We start from the raw sequence: 13,261 nt of genomic DNA, 5'->3' as shown, positions 1-13,261 counted from the left end.
ACATGTTTGAAAGAATCGGTAAGGAACAGTGGAATGCCATTTCTTAACCAATTCTCGACATAGATAAACGACCAAGATCATAGCATTAAAATAAATGTGGCAGCAGAGCACAGAATCATCTCGTACGTGAGTGTTAAATTATTTGAGCTGAGGCAAGTCTGTCCAAAAACACAAACTTCGTCGGGTGTTTCTGCAGACCATATGCAAAAACTCCTCAAAGTTTACTTGAAACATGCCACGAATCACTTCCAGTTGCCATCACAGGGTGACAAAGTTGCTCATTTTGGTGACTATAACTTGGGCTTAGATATTGATCGACGGTAAACATGGGATAACATCAGACACAAATGACATCCCTTTGTCAACAATTCTATTCAAGGACTCGATTTGGGTAATACAATATTCATAACGCGCGTAAAAATAACAGCTTAGGTTATGTCATCTCTATCTTTCCGACAGAATGTGTCATTTCATGTATAGAATTGCTTCTCCCAGACCGCGATTTCCCCGTTCCATATCTTACTCCCAATCCCTGAAGCCAGCAATCCAACGCAAAAAGAAAGTTTGTGCCTGCCTGAAGGAAGGCTCCTTTGGATGAAATTTGTAAAGTACTATGGTGTTACAGTGGACACTTTTACTAGATGGAACAATAGACGAGACAGTGGGTTCTCTCGCCGACGTTTTTAATGCAACAATTAATACTTTGTACTGTTCAAAAAAGTAAAAACAATGAAATTTCCAACAAGGCACGGCGAACCGGGTCGCCACACATTCCGAAATAAGAAAAAGCTTTGGGAACTGCGGTATGCATTTCCAAATGAACACATATCTTTAATTGAATTTCTGATATAGGACTTCATATAAAAAAGCTATTGAGATGCAGCAAATACCTAGACTATATTTTTTTTAAAAAAAATCAGAGACCAGCATCAACAACATTATACAATTTTGGTCTTAGGTCTAAAACTTCTAGGATACCTCTTGTAATGTACAATGATGCAACAGGTGCAGAGGTTGAGGGAAGAACAGAACATTTTAATGAATTATTTTGTAATAAATTCTAAACTGCATAATCAACGTACTTCCATGTTCAATCCGCTTGCTCGTTCACTTTATCTCATTTATTTATCACTCCTCCAGAGGTTGAGTTACTTTCATTTTCTCTCCGGCCTGAGAACCTCTGGCCAGGACAATATAAGCTGAACCTTTCTGCGTTCGACGTCATCTATTATTTCTTTTCCAATTTCGCTCATTTTTCATAGACGTTTCAGGGAAACCTGTTTTTCCTGTTCTTGGAAAACAGCCCGTTTTTCTCCCATTTATAAATCTGGATTAGAAAGTTATGTGTCATCGTAAAGCAATATCTCGCTACTCTGAAACATATCAATCCTGTAGGAGAAAATTATCAAAGACATTACTTCCGGTTCAGTACAATCTTAAAGTTGGTATTGGAGGGTGGACGACCCATCTGCCGTCAGAGAGAGCCTAAACGTGATTTTTTTTCTTTCGCATTTACATAAAATGTAAGTAAAACTTTTATTATTTTTCAGTCGCTGTTTCATTTTTAACATCCCTAACATCAAAAATATTACAAGACCATATCTGTATGAGTTAGCATTAGAACTAATAAATGAAAACCTGAAAGCTCGTTCTGAAATCTCAATTAAAAAAAAAAAACTGCTGTTTTTAGCACTTTACAGAAATCAAACTACAGATGATGAACCGGTCTAACCAATCCGAAGAGATATTTGCTACATCTCCGCGTCAAGAGAAAATAGAACTTGCCTTGAAAGAAATGATTGTGGGAAAAACGTGTTCAGGAGGCAGTCAACAATTACTACTACTTTCAATACATGCCAGCAATATCAGAAAGAGGGCAGTGACGTGGATGTTGATTAACTTTTAACCCGCCTTGAATCTACATATTGTGGAAACACATGTGCAAGAAGCACTCAACGATTTTTGATCCCTGCAATAAATATCAACATTATCACAGCTAGCTAAGTGACATAGATGTTGATTAGGTTATATTCTGTTCTTTTGCGTTTTGTTCAGTGTGTTCACTCATATTTAGCAGTGTTGTAATTTAATTTAAATTAAAAGTATACTTTTGGTCAACAATGATTTGTCTTAATTTACTAAACCTAAATGCGCCAAAACATACACTTTGCATCATGCACAGTGCTGAAAAATGTGATTAATCGATGACGGCCGAACTGACGTCGTCGCAAGCGGAAACGTGAATTTGCAGTACTTGAGCGGATCAAGGTAAGGAACGTGATATTTAACGAATTTTATTGCGAACTTTTGACAACTAAGGTGTTTCGCATTTGTATATTTTATCATGTGTGTAACTAGGCAATACCATTTTATGTACAAACATTATTTTTCAGTGAATCGTTTCACGTGTCTTACAACATCTTTCCACTAAAAAAATGTGGACTTCATGTAAACGGTTTTCACAATTATGCATAGCCATCTTTTACCTGTATGAGATAGCATGTTTCCCCAAAAATTGAACTTCGATTATACCATTCTTCATAGTCTTCACACTAGCAGATTCTCCCCATTTGTATTAATATATCTGTTGCGAAATATAAACTTTAATTAGGTCATTTCTACACACTTAGAACACTTTTGTTTTTAATATGTTTTCTCCTGTGTGTTTTAACATATGTATTGCAAAATGTGAGCTCCATATATATTTTTTTCAACTGTGTGTTGTCATGCGTGTGAGATTTCCATCTGTGTATTAAAATGTCCTGCCAAACTTGAACATACACCAAATACTTTTCTAAGCTCGTCGTATGTGTAAAGTTTTCACTTGTGTTTATTAAAATTTGTCTTGCCAAGCTTGAATGCGCATCAAATGACGCACTAGAATCAGAAGTTGCAAACTCATTATTTCTAGATTTTACAGGATCACGCTTTAAACTTTATAGAAATATGTTGTAATACTGATATATCAATACAATGATCTAAAATTTTGTGTTCTGGTTCGTTTTCGACAGGTATGCGATGTCTTGCAGTACCAGATACTTATTAGGTAAACAGAACGTTTTTAAATAAAGTTTAAAACCTGATTTAACAACTTTTCTTATAAAACGAGTGAAAAGTTGGTAAGTCAGTATACTCAACAACTTCTGAGTACACAACAAAGAATAGGTAAGGAATACGAAACAGCTACGAACTTTAACAACCTACATGCACATTCACTTTACATCATCATCCCCCGCTTCAGAAACGACAGTGAGCGAAAAAGAGTGGAAGATACTGTGTACCGAAGTTTTGGTACACAAAACTCTTTCCGAACATACACCACGAATTCCGCTAACGTTATTAACACTTTAGATAAGAATGCCGTTAAAGTCGCTTTAACCCTTTCGGGATCTTATGGTACAATTTGTACCATATGCACTTTTCATGGTAAATTGCGTTATTTCTCTTCTATTTGAGCTTTTTCGTCCGGGTTTTTTTAGTTTTCCAAGTCCAGAGGCCTTGTAGAAGACATTACGTATGATTTCAGATCGTCCTGCGTCCAGATATAGGAGGTGATGACGTCATAATTCAAATTTTTTTTTATTTCCTAAGCCTATGTTGAACATTTTTTGGCGGGCTTATTTTTCTACGTAAAAGATTGAAATTTTGCATAAACATTCAGTCCATCGAGTAGTATTTACCAGATTTTTTGTTCCGATGTCAGTGCTAAAACAGGGGGAGAACCAGGTGGGAAAATGGGTAAAGAGATTTTTTAACTCCCAAAATCCCGTTTTTCGTCATTTTCCCGCCTCACATACATGATAGGACCACGTGAGTCATACCGTCTGAAAGGCCGTTCTATTCTGAAGAGAACGATTGTCAAATTATTATTCTAGGGTAATTAGAGCCGTCTCAGTGAATTTTTATCCAAATATACTTCTGTATAGGGTAAAAGTGGAGCATGGTAGGGAATTTTTTTCTGGCGGGCCTATTTTTTCACGTAGAAGATTTAAATTTTGCACAAACATTCAGTCCACCGAGTAGTATTTACCAGAAGTTTTTTTCCGATTTCTGGACTCCCCTGTTTTTCCGAAAACAGGGGAGTCCAGAGGGGCAAAAGTTGAAAAAAGGTAAATTTTGCCCAAAAAATCCCTTTTTTCAGGAATTTCCCGCCTTAGATACATGATGGAGACATATGAATCGTACCGCCTGAAAGATTGTTCTATTCTGAAGAGAATGATTGGCGAATCATAGTCCTAGGGTAATTAGGGATGTCTCAAGAATTTTTTTCCCTGAGATCATAGTGTTTTATGGTACTTTGGGGCATTGTGGGAATTTTTTATAAAAATTCTCCCGCCCTTACTATTCAAGATAGAAACTTGAAATTTGGCACACACAGTCAGTATGCCAAGTACTATTTCTCAGATTTTTTTAGATGGCTACGATCACACGGGGGGGGGGTCCAGGGGGGGCCAAAGTTCGAGGAAAAAATTTTCCCTTCGAAATTTCCATTTTGACATTTTCTTTCGCGCTTCTGGTATATGGTATGAGCATGCAAGTGGTACCATTTGAAAGCCAGCTCTATTCTGAAGAGAATGAGGTATGAACCATGATCCTAGAATAAATAGTGACGATACAGTACCTGCTTGACTGACAGTTGAAAAAATAGCCCAAAATGCCAGGATCCTTTAAGGGTTAAAATCAAAGACGTTAACAACTGTAGTGAAATCATGTTCACTATTATTAGTAATTTTTCTTTTGACACACACAACCTTAATATGATTTTTGCGTGAAGTTTGTCTGATCAATTTAACCCATGTGGAAGGTAGGAGGACTTGATTTTTGATCGCTACTTTTCTTTAATTTGCCCAAAGCTTCCGTCAATGAGCATGAAAAAATGTCTTGTGAAATATAAATATATGCGGTGAAAACGGACCTGCGCAACTATGTATCGGCCAGCAAGATGCGTCCAAATCGCAGATGGTGCAGAAGGCCCTAGTGTTGGAATATACATGGAACATTTTCTTTCACTGGATCTACACTTGTAGCTGATGAGGAAGGTACCTTTTATTATCGATGTCGCTTAAACTTGTTTTCCCTTAACTCCATTACATATATGAAGACTCAAGAAGGGGTATATTTGGAGTCATTATTTTCAGATAAGCATTCACTTGAAGAATCGTTACTCGAATCTTCCTCGGCGTCAGCCATTTTCACTATGCTGCAATCCCTGTAAGGGGAAGGCAGAAGCGCAGCTCGTATCGTAGATGCGGAACCAAATTTCCGTAATATCTGCCTCCAAATTACGAACTTAAAACTTGTCTTTCAAAACACATTCCTTTACAAAGAAGAGGTATATCATTTAAAGGACTTATTGTTTCCTTTAATATTTAATAGTACTGCAGACGTTTTGTACGATATTTATCGTGAATTTAAGATTTTTTTTCAAAACTTAACATCTTGTGAGTGCGTCACATCCCTTTCTATAGCCTATGTCTAGTTACATGTCTTGCCAAAGGTGATTTCAAACTAAATCCTACTCACCACCATTTGCATGTGTTTAGTTATTGAAATGTGTCTTTTAATATTGCCATTTGCTAAATGTGAATTGCCAGTAAATTCTTTCCTACACTCTCCGCAATAGTGATTATTGTCCTGTGTGGATTAAAATGTGTCTAACCAAATTTTAACGTTGATTAAATGCCTAACCGCACTCTTCGCAAGTGTGATGCTTTTCTCCTGTGTGGATTAACATATGTCTAGCCAAACGAAAACGTCGCATAAATGCCTTACCACACTCTTGACAAGTGTGATGTTTTTCTCCTGTGTGGTTTAACATGTGTCTAAGCAAACTTGAACGGTGATTAAATGCCTTACCACACTCTTGGCAAGTGTGATGTTTTTCTCCTGTGTGGATTAACATATGTCTAACCAAACTTGAACGGTGACTGAATGCTTTAGCACAGCCTTGGCATGTGTAATGTTCTTCTCCTGTGTGGATTAACATGTGTGTAGCCAAAGTTGAACGTCGATTAAATGACTTACTACACTCTTGGCATATGTAATGATTTTTTTCTCCTGTGTGGATTAAAATTTGCCTAGCCAAATTTGAACGTTTATTAAATGCCTTACCACACGCTTGGCAAGTGTGGTGCTTTTCTCCTGTGTGGATTAACATGTGTATAGCCAAATTTGAACGTAGAATAAACCCCTTACCACACTCCTGGCATGTGTAATGTTTTTCTCCTCTATGGATTAGCATGTGTCTAGCCAAACTTGAACGGTGATTAAATGCCTTAGCACACTCTTGGCAGATGTACGGTTTTTCTCCTGTGTGGAGTAACATGTGTGTAGCCAAATTTGAACGTCGATTAAATGACTTACCACACTCTTGGCATGTGTGATGCTTTTCCTCTGTGTGGATTAACATGTGTGTAGCCAAACTTGAACGGTGATTAAATGCCTTAGCACACTCTTGGCAGATGTACGGTTTTTCTCCTGTGTGGACTAACATGTGTGTAGCCAAAGTTGAACGTCGATTAAATGACTTACCACACTCTTGGCATATGTAATGATTTTTTTCTCCTGTGTGGATTAAAATGTGCCTAGCCAAAGTTGAACGTTTATTAAATGCCTTACCACACGCTTGGCAAGTGTGATGCTTTTCCCCTGTGTGGATTAACATGTGTATAGCCAAATTTGAACGTAGAATAAACCCCTTACCACACTCCTGGCATGTGTAATGTTTTTCTCCTCTATGAATTAGCATGTGTCTAGCCAAATTTGAACGTTGGTTAAATGCCTTAAAACACTCTTGGCAGATGTAGGGTTTTTCTCCTGTGTGGAGTAACATGTGTGTAGCCAATTTTGAACGTCGATTAAATGACTTACCACACTCTTGGCATGTGTGATGCTTTTCCCCTGTGTGGATTAACATGTGTGTAGCCAAACTTGAACGTTGATTAAATGCCTTACCACACTCTTGACAAGTTAGATGTTTTTCTCCTGTGTGGATTAACATGTGCTTAGCCAAACTTGAACATACACGAAATTCTTTTTCACATACTCCGCAGATGTGGGTTTTCTCACCTGTATGAACTATCTTACCGCTTGACAAATTTGAACTTTGACTAAAGCGTTTATCACTGTTTTGGTACGTATGACGCTTTTCACTTTCCTGTGTCAGCATACGTCTTGACAAACGTGATCGATGAAATTTTTTGCCAAACTGCGTCGAAGTATGAGATTCTTCATCTGAATGAGAAATGGCTTTCTTTAATATAGTAAACGTATTCTCTTCTCCGTGGGAAGCAAATACGTTATCGGGCCTGCAACATATTCAACAAACAACGAAATGTGATTGAAGATAATGATTAAGTAGCAAAAAAAGTAATTATTCGCTATATTTCATGATAAAATTACGCTCAATTTGTTTTATTACATGAAATATTGTAGAAATATGAAATGGATTACGACTGAGAAGTCTCCATATCTCTCTACTTTCAAAATAAGAGGCTGTAGTTTTTTTTCATTATATCAAATTGAACAATCATTTATATCGTGGCGGTCATAAGTCTTTGATCATGTAATGGCGACTCCTTTGAAACAAAGGGTGAGTATCAGAATTAAATCTGTCATATCTGCAGTTTCGTGTGAAGAAAAAACAAAGTTGGGAACCAAAGGTTTAAGAACAACTCAACTTATTAAAAACTGTACCGAAGTTTATTCAGTTATATCATCATAAGTGGAAAACGAAAGACGTTTCGGAACGAAGAAAAAAGTAACTTAAAACTTTACAAGCTGAGGCAGAGAGACTTAACGTAACAAGACTAAAGACGAATCGTTCACAGCGTAGTGTTCGCGGTTCAGTGGTCTAGACGCTTGACCAGTAATCTGGAGGTTCTTCTACCAAATACACGTCCAGCAACTTTTTTTTTTGTCTACTTTAGGAATTTTGATTGCGATTGATCGGCAATGACACACGTTTTATTGCATTCAAATATTTAAATACTCGTTTGTTTCAATGCTTGAACTATCAAATTTTCAGGAATAATACTAGTAACAATAATAATCTCGTGAAATATTTAAACAATAAAAACTTATTATCGCACAGGTCATACCATTACAAGCAGAACGAGATATTAGCCAAAAAAGATATTTCGGTTTTGTGTAATGTTGCCTATTAGAAGGGGAATTTCTCATCTCGATTCTAAAACATACCGAACAAAATCGGGATGAGGCTTAACATTTTAATTCGAGACGGGACAAGCCTAACTCACAATATCGTCACGCTTTGGAGATGAGAATCGAGACGAGACGAAAAGTATCGTAAACATTGCTCGTCTCATCTCGACTCTCGAAAGAGTATATGCTACTCTTTAGGTAACAATTCTTCTGTAGACTGAATCTTATATATTATTTTGTTACCCTGTATTTCAATGCTCACTGAATTATGGTCTGTGTATATATTTTTGTAGTGAAGCTTATAGAATTACATCTGCAAACTGCACATGTTAGTTTATTATAACCCTTAGTTTTCAATGATATTCAGTTCTTTTTATTACAGTTATTTTCCTCAAAACGTACAATAGAATATTTTCTACAGGAAACTTTAGAGGAAAATTTTCGATTAAATTTGAGTAGCTGAGAAATGTCTCACGAAGGTACGGAACTCCTTCCCCGAAACCTCTACGTTTAAGTAAGATTTGCAAAATTTTAGAGTAACTTTAAAACATTTAATACCATTATTATTATTATTGCTGAAGTGTTGTAATTTAATGGTTCAACCTGTTTCACCCAACTCCCCCCTAGTGAGCATTGTGCTGAACAAACAGTGTGTTTCGGTTTTTTCCGTGTTCCGCTTCCTCCCACTTTCTTTATTCCAATATTTCTTTCGTTCTCATCATCGACGTCTTGTGTAGCTTAGCCGGCCTAACCATTACTTAAAAACAAATTTTCTTACGGGTCTTGTGAATTCAGAATCCCTACTTTCTACACGAAATTTGTCTAGAAACTTTCCGTTATAACATTTAGCTAGTTGTAGGGACGTATGGAGAGGGTATGTCCTGATAGTCCTGACACTTCTCTTTAATCCCGACTACATTGTAACTTCTGGCTAACGCTACGGGTGATTTTACAGGCTTAATACAATGTGTCCTCGTACGGAATTTCTTATCTATATTATTATTATTATTATTATTACTGAATATCTGATACCTCAATATTGCGTCCTACTGCGATGCAAATAAGCATACTGAAATTACGAAAATGAAAATAAATTCTTTGGACACACTATAAGGAGGAATTGAGTTATAAGAGATACTTTGCAAAGAGAGGAAAACGGTGTCAGCTACTGGACCATATGAAATTCGAAACTTCGGATGCCTTAACAGAAGCTAAGTAGGATTTGTCTTCATCACGATACCCTTTCGAAGTAACACCCTTTATTTGGGTAAAAGACGTTGGATTATGGTTGCGTTATATTGAAATATCATCAAAACATACCAAAAACAATAGTTACTATTTATCAAATTTTCTTGAACGAATATATGGAACGTGTTGAAAATGGAGAAGGAAAACATTATTATTGTTTCTAGTGAGAGTAGAAGAACAGTTAGTAACAATTCAGGCAATCTTGTCTCATAGACCTGAAGGATGACGCATTTGTATTCATGAATTGTTTTCGAAACAAGCGAAGTTTTCAGACAGTAGGAATCGAGATTGTGACGTCATGTAATTAGTTTTCCCTGTGAAAGAAGTCGTTTCAACTCTAACTTGTAAGAACAAGAGAAATTGACAATTCTTCATTTTATTATACATCAGAAATACTAACATTCTAAATTATATTTTTTTCTGAATATCATCGAAGAGAATCGAACCGCGGACCTCTAACACACAAAGCGAATGATCAAGCCACTACCCTAAGACCGCTCTTTTAAGTAAGAGTTGCGAATTGCTCTTTTATGTAAGAGTTGCTATGTAGCGAATTGCAAACGTTTACGATTCCAATTTTTTATTAACCAATTATCACTGATTTTGCTCAAGATAACATAGTGTAGTACAGTGAATTCAAGATTAAATTTTAAAAAGTCCCAAAGTATCTCCGTAACTTATCTCTATTATATTTGGTTATTCTTGTTTTCCAGGTGTTTCCAATAACCTTGAACGACCTGGACACGAACACAGAGGACATTTAATATTTAAAAGGCTTTCCCATCGGGAATCGAAAGTGAGACCCAGTCTAATAAACAATCTGATGTGTGGGGTGCGTGGTTCGTTCCCAAGGCAAGCAAGGTTGAGACTGACATCGTGCTCGTGGGTTTTCTCGGGATACTCCCACTTTCTCAATTCACCAGTTTGTCTATCATAATTCACTTGCTTTAATCATAGTCTTCCTTAACCTAACAGGCATAATCGTTGGACATTAAAGGATTTTATTTTCAAGCTGTTAACCCAAACCGATCCGAATCGAAAAAGTTGTATTTTCTATTGCTCATTAACGTTTTCTCACGAAAAAATATGTAGAAAAAAGCCACGGCGAATCGCAATTCTATTCAAAGATGAAACACTAGACTAGCAATATCTTAACCTAAAATGTAACCATTACATATTGTTTGGAACTTTTCCAGAATCTGTACGGATATTCCGGGAAGTGCCACATTTGGAGTTGTTTATTGAATCGGTTGGTCAGTCAGTCGGAGGTCAACAGCATATCACCCACTGCGACCCACCACCATCATGACACACTACGACCCACCACTCACCATGAACCACTGCGATCATGACCCAGAAGTATGTTTCTTGTGCACATGAAAATACAGATATGAAACACCTAATTCTCATAAGCTGCATTTGTTTCAAAGCAGTTGCCATTACCTGGTCAAAGACTTATGTCCGTCACGATATATACGATATCAGAGTTAACCTGGTACATACCAAAATACTTATTTTGTGCTATGTGGAATAAACATTTCATTATTATAAGTGAAAATGGAGACCCGTTGTCACTAACATTAATTATATATCATTACTTTTTGTGTCAGAAAATTTGAAAATCGGAAGAACTTGTTGCAATTGCAGCTACAAAAAACGGTCGCTATGATTACAAAGAAAGAAAGGGACGATATAACAACTTTTAAAATTTTGCACAAGATACGTGATTTCCTTAACTATACAAATTTCTATTTGCGATTTTATATAGTCTGATACCTTGAGATAGTAAAATTTTGCGTATATTGATATGTAGCTACGTAGTTACATCTGATACTTTCTTATTAAATAAAAAGTTTTGAGAAGCATAGAGTTTTCAATTTCTTGTAATTTTTATCTACTTATTTGAAATACATGATATAACGATTCCAGAATTCCACGTTAAGATAATGTGGACAACCATTAAAACCTTCGTTACTCCTAGATTATTAATAGTGCTTTTATCTTTCTGGTGTAAAGATAGAATTTAAATTTATCATAACCTGGTGTAATGTCATTCACACAAATCGAAATATATATTGGGTTTGGAATCTTCCTATTACAGGGTTTTTGCAAACAATGCCTCTCGAGTGTTATTAGCATCGTGAAACATTCAAGTCGTTATTGTTTTTCACTTTAAAAGTAAATAGGGCGTACGAAGATAAATGCTACACTCTGAATACCGAAAAATTGAAGAAATTTTTGTTATGCATCACATTATAAAATACAGGCTGCTGAACGGTCTGAAATAAATAATTTAATATGTTGAGCGTCTACATTTAAGTGGCATTTTATTACGTTACGTTCATTCAAATGGGAATCATAAAGACGGGAAGAGGATTAAATTTGTACGTCAACTCTTATAATCTAACTGGTCTCTCCTGTTAGAGAAAGGACAGTTGGCACAATAGCTTTATTACTTTTAAAAAAATTGTAGCGAGCAGCAATGTTCTCGGAATTACAACATTCAAGAGTGAGAAGACGAACAATCTGCATATTATACCTCAGTACAAAAAAATTGACATCGACCTAATCTTGTATTAACAACAGAAATGGCTTAATCAATTGAAATTAAATTTTACATGTCTGGAATTAGCCAGACATGTATGATGTATCTCATTTAGAAAACTTTTTATCTTTTCTTACGTTACTGACTCCAGAATGAATACCCTACGAATAAAAGAAAAGCTATAAATCTTACGCTAAAAGCAGACTATCTGATGAGTGGATTATGCTTGGGAGGTGAAATTTATCATGAAAAATCTTTACTCTATACCAGTGAGCATGTTATCTACGACTTACGAGATGAAAACGGACAATTTTGCGCAGATTTCATAATACATAAATTTACCATATGATATAAAATGAATATGCAATTTACAGAACTTCACCACGCTTTGTCTGATGCACTCAAGTGATCACAATTTTGCTAGCATAAAAAAATGTAGAAAAACTACAATTTCAAGGGGATGTTGTGAAATTAAGCTGTGAACTTCAAATCAACTTATAGACTTCTTTAGATGTTTTAACAAGAGCAACGCCAAAAAAAGCAAAAATGCTTGTTGTATACGACTTTAAAAAATTACTTCGAAACAAAGTATTTTCATCATTTCTCATTCAAACAACGCCTTTATCATTTCCGAACGTTTTTCTTTACTTATATGGAGCAATTTACTTATATGGAGAAGTATATCTACCTACTTGGGAAAAAATATCGAAGAATCACAATTTTTTCCTCGATAATTCACTGTGATATTTCCTGTTTCATTCCCGCGCTACTACAATACAATAGCCAGGGAAGAACACTTACGGACACTCTTCACTAAGTATATCTACGTACCTTTAACGGCATCTTACATAATATAACTTCTTTAAACATACACTTGATGGAATAGAATTACGTAATACTATATGACTAATATTGTAACGAACACTGGACATTTATAAACACAACGTAAAAACAACAAAATAATAATAATAATTAACATATGAAATAAATTTTCAAGAAAATCTTTTCCCGACTTTACCATCGCATTTCGAAGAAAGTATACATTTTGTTTATACTATTTCAGTCAAAATATGTTTTATTCGCATAAATGCGTGTTGAAACTAGTCCGCATCTCAATAAAGTACGAATTAAAATCAAGTTCCTGCACAAATCCTGAACCAGGGACAATAAGCATAAGCTTGGTTCTGGTTGTATTTACTGTACTATCTGTGAAATTTCAAAGTTGAAGTTAAGCATGGTTTTCTGCACACTTTGTTGCAGAGGTAGCACCCTCGTGATCAGGAGTTTGTTTCGCTGGTTACAAAA

At 35.8% G+C, this 13,261-nt stretch overlaps 1 protein-coding gene across 1 annotated transcript in view; it reads right to left on the bottom strand.

Moving 5' to 3' along the window:
* Positions 1-970: 970 nt before the first annotated feature.
* Positions 971-13,261, bottom strand: part of LOC145669615 (uncharacterized) — a 31,596-nt gene continuing 19,305 nt past the window's right edge. The window contains exon 2 of the mRNA XM_081737848.1: positions 971-7,307. Within this exon, the coding sequence (XP_081593974.1) occupies positions 5,684-7,307 (1,624 nt within the window). The 3' untranslated portion in view covers positions 971-5,683. The remainder of the gene's footprint in view (positions 7,308-13,261) is intronic.

The sequence above is a fragment of the Thermobia domestica genome, chromosome 14 (assembly GCF_964235325.1).
Source record: "Thermobia domestica chromosome 14, izTheDome1.hap1.1, whole genome shotgun sequence".
In the NCBI taxonomy this organism is placed as follows: Eukaryota; Metazoa; Arthropoda; class Insecta; order Zygentoma; family Lepismatidae; genus Thermobia; species Thermobia domestica.
The sequence above is the reverse complement of the archived record's forward strand: the minus strand, read 5'-3'. Positions and strand labels throughout refer to the sequence as shown.